At 37.6% G+C, this 9,607-nt stretch overlaps 1 protein-coding gene across 1 annotated transcript; it reads left to right on the plus strand.

Moving 5' to 3' along the window:
* Nucleotides 1-21: 21 nt before the first annotated feature.
* Nucleotides 22-8,727, plus strand: LOC117291883 (malate dehydrogenase, cytoplasmic-like). The gene is made up of 8 exons (XM_033773871.1): nt 22-96; nt 1,146-1,238; nt 2,237-2,333; nt 2,770-2,945; nt 3,364-3,486; nt 4,441-4,614; nt 5,174-5,287; nt 6,109-8,727. Exons 1-8 carry the CDS (start codon nt 94-96, stop codon nt 6,316-6,318), a joined length of 990 nt encoding a protein of 329 aa, XP_033629762.1. The 5' UTR covers nt 22-93; the 3' UTR covers nt 6,319-8,727.
* Nucleotides 8,728-9,607: the final 880 nt, after the last annotated feature.

Below are 9,607 nucleotides of genomic sequence, written 5' to 3' on the forward strand. Positions count from 1 at the left end.
GAAAATTTGCCGGTACCATTGCATTCTTCTCAGATCATCAGGGAGGACTCTTGGAATCTTCAACTGCAGAATCTTCAGTATAAATAACGAAACATGGTTGGTATTTATACATTCATTTAATAAAAATAGAAAGTATGAACTCTTTGTTTTGTTTGTCTAAGTATCGCACCGAGTTCAAGTGAAAGCTGAAAACAACAAACGAAAAACAAAGCAGCCGCCTCATCCCATGAACTACAAAAATAATGCCGATTTTCTTTTTATAGTTTGTCGTTAGTGTAGTCATGCAGTTGATTGAAGAGACAAGTCGACCTTTAAAGAATACATTTTGGTTGTTGGAATTGCTCTGGAAACATGATATTTATTTCAGCAATTGAAGTATAATATATAAATAAAAATAAGAAGTGAAAAAAAGGCCTCAAAAGTAAAAACTTCTTTACTTTAAAATGAAATAATTTTTTTTTAAATAAAATTCAGTTCAAAATTCCAGATTAAAAAAAAAACCTGCTGGCACCCTGACCTTGACCACACATAGCGACCCCTATGGTTGATTGTGTATATACAAACTATTTGATACAGATGCAGTATTTATTTTTTTCAAAATAAGGAAAAGTTTCCCTATGGCGCCACCACTTTTTCATTCGAAATGAAATAATATTGTATCTAATTTACCTCAATGAGATATCCCTTTTATTTAGTAAAAATGAGTGAAAAAGTGGTGGCGCCATACGGAAAGTTATCCCAAAATAATAATAGTTTGAATATTCTAATTCATGTTCAACATTTCAACAGATCATATTCGTAGAAACAACCATCGCAATTTTGTTGTATATTTACAACAAAGCAATAGGATAATTTATGTAATTTGCTCCATGCTTTAATGCAGTTAAGGAGGTTGAGTTTGATTGCCAAAGTTCCATGTCGAGTACAATCAAAAGAAAATTAAACAAAAGTAAACTTGAAGAAAGTTTTGGAAATAAGAATAAAGTAAAGATGACGGACTAGTGAAATGGCAAGCTAACTGGCCCTGTTGGCTAGTCACAGGTAAAAACAAAAAAAATGTTATTGCCATTTATTCTTGAGATGCAATTCTTGCCTAAGTTTACCTGCCCACTTACTTCCATTGCTCTTTTTGTCTTTTCCCTCAGGCTCTTCGTGTGTGTGTTACTGGTGCTGCTGGTCAGATCGCCTATTCCCTGCTGTACTCCATCGCCAAAGGGGATGTGTTCGGAGCTGACCAGGTACAGCATTTTAGGTCTAATATCGAAATGCCTACATGAGGCTGACCACCTTGCTACTAATAAATGCATTTATAAGCCCTGGTCTGATAACTCACAGAAGCATTAAATGCAATTAATAATAATAAATAATAATAATAATAATAAGACTTGTAATGCGCACATATCCACCCTGCTGGGTGTTCAAGGCGCAGTAAAACCAAAAACAAAACAAAAACAAAACACAACACAAAGAAAAACAGACACAACAAAATTAGTCATTGAAAACCTGTGACATAAGATAAGTTTTGAGAAGAGACTTGAATTTTGCAGTACAAAGACAAGATCGAAGATTAAGTGGTAGAGAGTTCCAGATGCGTGGCACGGCTGAAGAAAAAGACCTGTCACCCCATGAGTGTCGAGACTTGGGTTCAATGAGGAGAAGCATAGAACTTGATCGAAGATTCCTTGATGGAGTGTAAACTTGAAGCAGTTCAGAAATATAGTGGGGAGCCTTGCCATTAAGAGCTTTGTCTCAATGTCCCTGGTCATGGATGGTCTTGGTGCTCCATTACAAATCTATCTTTTCCTCATTGAAGTGCCCTTTTACAAAGGAGAAATTGCCTCAAGTGCCCTTTGAATAGTAAGGCATCAGGCCTGCATGTATATTAAGGCAACGCCTCTATGGGCCTTTTCACACCAGGGAACTTTTTTTCATAACCAACTGCAGTACATGCTACAGGACCCACTTTGGTAGCACATGAGTAGTTTTTCAAACGAGGTCTTACGTTTCTCAAGAAAATTATGTGAACATTCAAATGTGAGTGGTGGTCTCTTCTTGGAGACTGCCTGGAACTGGATGCCTGTACATTGCCTTGTGTGTTATGTACCTAAGACTGATACAGTACTTCTACTCTTGCTTTTGACACCTTTGTGATGATTTTTAATAGTGGAATCAGTAGCATAGTTGACCTTGGACTGAGGACTGCAAGGATAATTGAATGTATTTTTTTATTCCTTAGCAACTGGAGCTTTTGCTGTTGGATATCCCTCCAATGATGGCAGTGGTTGAGGGCGTGAAGATGGAGCTCAGTGATTGCTCACTTCCACTCCTCAAAGGTAAGACAAAGTGTTGAAATCAGCCGTTAAGATGTTCATAGTTTGATCTTATCTTGAAGTTCATGTAGGTGGAGTAAGCTGCCCTAAAAAAAACTCAAAACTTTGCATAGTCCTTGTGTAGAAACTCCACCCCTTACAAGTTATCACATATACTCTGTTGTACCTGGTCCCAATTTTATAGAGCTACTTTAGAACAAAAAGAAGCTAAGCATGTACATATTACGGTTGCAAGAATACGGTTGTCGGCAAAAATACCACTTAGATGCACCATGTGTGACTGGTACCCTGCTCATAATATGCTTTGCAAAAAAAATTTCAGCAATATTTTCTGCTTTAATAAGCAGCTTTATGAAATTAGGCCCTGTAGAGTTTGTTGTTTTCATTTCCCATGGTTTGATGAATGTATAATAAACCAAACATGTTGCCTGTTTGACAGATGTTGTAGCAACTGCTGACTACAAGGAAGCTTTCCTAAATGCAGATGTGGCCATCTTGGTCGGTGCCATGCCAAGGAGGGAAGGGATGGAACGCAAAGACCTCCTTAAGGCCAATGCTAAGATCTTTGAGGGTCAAGGCAAGGCTATAAACGACTATGCCAAGAAAACCATCAAGGTATTGCACTCGCCACAAGTTGTCAAATTTTACCTATTAACCCTAAATTGGCCCACTAAATTTAGTTTTTTCCCGGATGCTTGGTGTAAGAAATTTGGTAACCAGGTGACAAGATGGTAACAAGGTACTGGCAAGGAATTAATTTGTTTCTGTAAAAAAAAGTTGTAGTGCTGAAAAGAACCAGTATTTTAGGTTTGTCTCGTTGCCGATCCTTTATCAAATTGACATTTTTAAAATTTTATTTTGTACACCTCATGTCTGCCATAATGATCAGTGCAAATAAATTCAAATGCCGCTTGTTCTGAAGTGCATGTTCTACAGTCTTATGCCATTCTTTAAAGATGGGTGACAAAATGTGGAAGTTTCCCATTAACATTCCTGTAAAACCAAAAGAATGACTCGTCATTTCTTCATTCAGGTCCTTGTTGTAGGCAACCCAGCCAACACTAACTGTCTGATCACCAAGACATGTGCACCATCAATCCCTGCCGCCAACTTCTCCTGCCTCACTCGCCTGGACCAAAACAGGGCTCAATATCAGGTAAGTTAGTTTACATGTTGCACAGGAGATGATGTTTAGTATGGTTTAGAGGGGTGTTTGTTTAACCCTTTAGACACTATGACCCTTTTCGAAACCACAGCTTCAGTTTTGGATTCGACTTCAGGATCCAACCTCTCGTCTGAAGCCCTGAGCACGTACGCAAAGCACACGCAGTTGTCAAAACGACCGCCTATAATGGCAGGAAATGGGTTGTACCAAAATGCCCATAGAAAAGTTGGGAAGGAAGTGCATTTTGCTCTACTAGCAAGGATGATAGTGGATGATATCCATACTTATACCCTTACAGACTGTTAAGTGGGTAACCCCGTTTCAGCCCCAGGAGTACTAGGCAACGTGCCCCTTTGGGCAGTTGGTTTGGTTTGATACAAAATCGGTTAGAAGTGTAGCCCTCACCATGATGTGGCTGTCTGGTCTTGTGATGTTAGATGATCTCTCAAAATAATTCTTTTTTTAAATGGCTGGAAGATTTGCGAAAGTAGTTTAGGGTATCATCGTAAGAACACGTGTGGGAAAAGTGGATGGAAAGAAAGATAACATCCTTTTATAAACCCTTACCCTCACAAATCCTACAACATACCTCTTTGCCAAAATGAAGGATTCAGAAGGACTTGGGGCTTTTTGCTTAAATAACAAATTTCTTATCACTGAGTTGGGCATTCCAATCTTATCCAAGTCCAAAATTTTTAGTGTTGTGACACGGAAGAGGAGAATTTTTGAGGACTTGGGTCGCCTGTAGGCAAGTGGGCATAGGGAGTTAGGGTTGATCTGCAATTACCAAAACTTTGGCTTTTTGCTGTTGGTAACTTTGTTCAATCATCTGGATTACTCTTTAAATGCCCTTTTCTATTGAAGGACATTGAACCAAAAACATTGCTTGTGTATTCGCCATGTCCATATGACAATTTAAACCTTTGTCGCTTTTTCCCCCTGAAGGTGGCCAACAGGGTTGGTGTTCCCTGTGACAAGGTGCGCAACGTCATCATCTGGGGTAACCACTCCGCTACGCAGTTCCCCGATGTCAGCCAAGCTGTAGTGGTCACCAACGAGCGAACACCAGTCTATGCTGCCGTTAAGGACGATGCCTGGCTCAAGGGAGACTTCATCTCTGTAAGTTCTTATCTAAAAAGCACAGACTACTTATCTGTAAAATTATTATGTGTACGCCCATTCTAAACAAATAAAATCAATTTAGTGGTACACATTATGTTGGAGAGTGAACCAATTTAGTTGTCACAGCAGAGGTGATAATGGAATATAAGTCTTCATTTCAACTATCATCCCTGCAACTTTAATGATGGACTTTTGGGATGCTAGGTGGCAGCAGACTTACCAAATCGATAGATGTTCGCAAATACTTAGTATGTGCACATTAGGCGTGTTATGAGGTGCATGCTGGTCTAGCAAGCGTTCAAGTTTTTATCTCTAGGTAGCTAGACCAGCATGCACCTCATTCAACAGTTAGCGCTTGCGCAATGGGTATTTGCGAAAAGGTATGTTCGAAAGTCTCCCATTGAGTTGAAATGCCTTCTTTTTTAAAACCTTGCTACATTTTCTCCCCAAGTTGCTGACAAAATTTTTTTCATTGACCAACGCATTTCTATTTGTCTGCTGAGGACAGCGTGCTTAAAACTGTTGCTATCATTATGTTGTTCATTTATTTCAACAGACCATACAAACTCGTGGTGCTGCTGTGATTGCTGCTAGGAAGCTGTCCAGTGCAATGTCCGCAGCCAAGGCCATCGGAGATCACATGCGCGATTGGTGGTTCGGCACCCAGCCGGTGAGTTCAATGGGTTCAACCAGAGGAGTGGGTGGACACCCCATATTGAATTTGTACACCCTTCTTTATCTCTCGTTAACTTGTCCAAGCAATGGACACCTTGCATTATGACATCACAAGCTCAAATGCAACCTCTTTCCCATTGATGTATGATCTTTTCATGCCTCCCCCAGCATAACTTTCTTTTTGATTATAATCCTCTGGGGTGGGTTTTTATGGTAGTTACCAATTTTTCCCCCGATTGAATTGGCCACTGTTTAATCACTGGCCACTGATCAAAACAAATATTGGGTACAGCTTTGAAAACGCACTCCTGAATTATTGCTAAATAAGCAAATAAATGGCGGTGTTGAACAAGGCCTTTGATAATTGATAGTTGTTGGCTATTATGCAAGATTCAAGCTCATTGGCATAAAACCAACAGTTGATATGTATAATTTGTGACTACTGGGTTCACTTGCTATTGTTATGCACATATTTTTGCTTTGGTCCCATAAGATTAAGGCAATGACTCCCTTCTTTTTGGATAGAAATTTCAAGACATATGGAACAATAATAAGTCCAATATTTTTTATTTGTTTTTACATTGTAGGATTTGAAATTTGATTAGTCTGCATTGTGTTGAACTAATTAGCGTTTTGAGGTATGGTGGGCACTATAGGAGTGCATTGTTTGGTTTGGATGTATACAGACAAATTTAACCAAACCACGTAGTGTCATTGTAAACTGTGTCCACCATATCTTAAAATGGCCTATAACGTGGTATGAAAAAACATGTATCGCCGTCCCTTTTATCATTGCACGATATTTGCCCATTACAGGATGAGTGGGTTTCAATGGGTGTATTCAGCGACGGCTCATACGGAATCCCAGAAGGTCTCATCTACAGCTACCCAGTCAAGATCAGCGGCAAAGAGTGGTCTATCGTCCAGGGTATGGAGATCAGCGACTTTGCCCGGGAGAAAATGGACGCCACGGCTAAGGAGCTGATGGAGGAGAAAGAGGCTGCATTGTCTTTCCTCGGCCAATGACTCCAACAATCACAACTGTGAAGAAAACACTGCGTACTACTTGTTTAATTCCCTATCCCTTCCCCCTCCCCCCTTCTCAGATGATTTGGAAATTGCGGTCTGCCTCCACATAAGCTGGAAAGAGCTAGATATATTTTCATTCTTTGATTGCAGAAACAACTCTTTCCTTCTGAAATTAGAAAAAAGCATAAAGAGGATTTCTCACTCTCATTTGTGGGGGCATCCTGCACTTTGATTGTAAATTTGAGGATAGATTACTTGTGTACTAAAGAAACATTTTGAATGATAAAATGATTGACAGTTTATAATCTAAAAGCATGATATTCTTCCTACTGTAGTCTGATTACCGATTTAGCTCAAATATAGCTGAACATAAATTGGCAATAACCATGATATAAACAAAGATTTAGTGGAAGATAAAGATAGTATTTTTTAGAGATAGTACTTGTTGATTCTGCTTGAAGTGGTGTTAGGTCAACTCTTGAGAGAAAATGTTTATTGCTTTTCATGGCCAGGCATTCAATCCAATTCAAAGTAGCATTTAGTTTCATGAAGAAGACACATTGTGTTTGATAATGCAGTTTAAAAAATCAGGGGTATGTTAAGAAGCAGCCTGTATACAGAACAACAAGAACTAACGACGAAAACCCAGCAAAACAAAGTTAACCAACCAAACTAAACTGACGCTGGGAATAACATAGTTCAGATACCTGCACAAAGAAAATCACTTCCCTCATAATCTGTGTGATGAGTGTAAACTATTGACACAAAAAATAAACTTGATATTTCCGTTCCGATGAAGGTGCTGGTATGCTTGTCTTCATAATATCAATTGATGTGTATTTTAATGTATATCAAATGACCTGGTTTATATTTTGCACAGAACCGGGAAATAATAGACCATGGAGAATGCTTGGTCCCATCAATAGCTGTGCACGTTCAGTGTATGCAAATATGAGGAAACTACAAATAAATATTTTGTATTTATCCACACCATGCAAAGCTTAAATCAATACTTATTTTGGCAAATTCAGTTCTCCCACCATGCAGACATGACCAACAAATGAGCTCTGCATTCTCTGTGTTTGATTTCTATGGTTCAAGACTTAATGTAATGCTAAAAGTATTATAATGTTCAAATCATCCTAAAGTTAAAAGTCAACCTCCCCCACCCCTCCCATGTGTTTTCTTACAGTTGTGAACACCATTTGCAGCTTCCTTCCCCACATATCAATGTTTTTTTCTTTTTCTCTTTTGGGTTATGTCAGTAATGGTGAACGTTTAACTCATCATAATGTCAAGAATGTGACATTTGAGACAACTCAAAAGAAGAAAAGAAAAAACTGATTTGTATTTTTTTTCTATTTCCTTTGTGGAAAAACTCATGAAAATGTCTCCGATCATCTGAGCAATAATATCCCTTATTAGCATAGGTCAGAAGTGACTTAAAATGATTTGGTTCCATGGTTGAGATATTAACATTCAAAGAATTATTTTAGTTTTGATTGATGACCATTTGATGTGTACTCTGCAAAGATTGATTTATTGATTTGTTAGCTCAGTGACTAATTGATTGGCTGATTATACTCTATTGCTAGGTGGTAGATTTTCAAAGTACCTGTTCTCTGTTGTGTGCTCAAACTCAACAAGTCAGGCTATGTATGACTTCATCACTGCGGATGTACCTCATCCATGATCTCTTGACAGTGCATCAACTGGGCCATCATCATATTCTCTCTTTAATCATCGTCAAGCTCTTTCAACATTAAGGGAAAGAATTATTGCACACACAACTCTCCCTGATTCTGCAGGAAGTTCATTGAAAATAAACCAATCTGTCCATGTTCTGAGGAACAGATTTGACGATCTCCCTGATTATGGAAATTGTGTCCATTTTATGTTGAATGTAATTCTAAATATCTACCTGATTGTTGTAAAAAGTCTCCCAGATTGCAAGATACTACGCTAGCTCTATGGTACTACTTGTAATGGCCTAACCCTCACCCATTCTTGTAAGGGCAATTCCTTTTGGTGAAGGGCACTCAACAAGGAAATTGACATTTGTACTGGAACATTTCATGGGGCACCAAGGGGGCATGGAGGCAGTTGGCAATGTAATTGTTCAATTTTCATACAATATAATTCAAGTACATAATTACATTGAAACATTGAGTTTTATATTTAACTTTTATTTAGAAGTTTTATTTAATTTGTTAAGGTCCTTGTTGTCGTATCTCAAGGCATTGAAAAAAAACCGATGTAACAATTTAGAGAGCAAAACAAAAAATAGCACTTCCTTAAGAGATGTAATCAATATATTTGTGAATTAATTTGTTTATAAAACTTAACTATGTCAATTGTGTGCAGTGAAAAGATGCTAATAAAAGTAATAAAATTACTTTAGAAGAATTTCATGTTTGTTGTGTCTTATTTATGTGTTTATGTAATTGGTTGTTCAAATTTTGAAATAATTCAAACAATATTTACAAGTCACTTGAAGTAGTGAAATGATGTGATCTGGGGAATTTGATAAATTCTACTCTTTTCTGCGAAAATATTGAACATTTCCACAGGGGAATGGTTTTGGGGATGGGGGATTCCCCATCCAGGTTTTTCTTGTTTAAAAAGTTTGTTTCTAGTTTGAAAAACACAATTTTTCATGTACCAGCGGTTTGATAATCTGACAGTACGATGGCATTGACTATTTCATTATGAACACAATTACCTTAAAAATGAAGCAATGTAGTGATATATGAACATTCTCTTATTTTAAAACAATTAATTTAGTGAAACAAAAAGTACGATTAATTGTTATGGCCTTTTATTTTATGAGAAAAGGCCATGTTAAATTAATCGTGTTCTATAGAAAAAATGCTTAATAATAACCGAATGCATTAGTAAAAATAAAATAATATATATTTGGGATTGAATATAATTATAACCGTACCAGTATATTTTGGTTTTCCAGCATTATTGTTGTCTTTTGGCAAAAGTGACGTAATCATAATTTTTGGACGAGCACAAGATGTATGGTACCTAGTATTCATTGGTGGTTTGAAACGACAGAATATTCAACGAAGTAATGGTACCATACTAAACAACATCAAAGGCGGGGGGTTGTCGAGTCGTGAACGTGTCAAAATATTGTTCCGAATCTACGCTGTTTACAACAAAAATAGTAAGTTAAATTTTAATTACTGTACTAATTCTAAGCCCTAACATTAAAACTGCTTAATTTCGCACTCAGTTGTTTCAGCGATTGAGCTACTAACTAATTTAACAATAAATG

The sequence above is a fragment of the Asterias rubens genome, chromosome 1, assembly GCF_902459465.1.
Source record: "Asterias rubens chromosome 1, eAstRub1.3, whole genome shotgun sequence".
In the NCBI taxonomy this organism is placed as follows: domain Eukaryota; kingdom Metazoa; phylum Echinodermata; class Asteroidea; order Forcipulatida; family Asteriidae; genus Asterias; species Asterias rubens.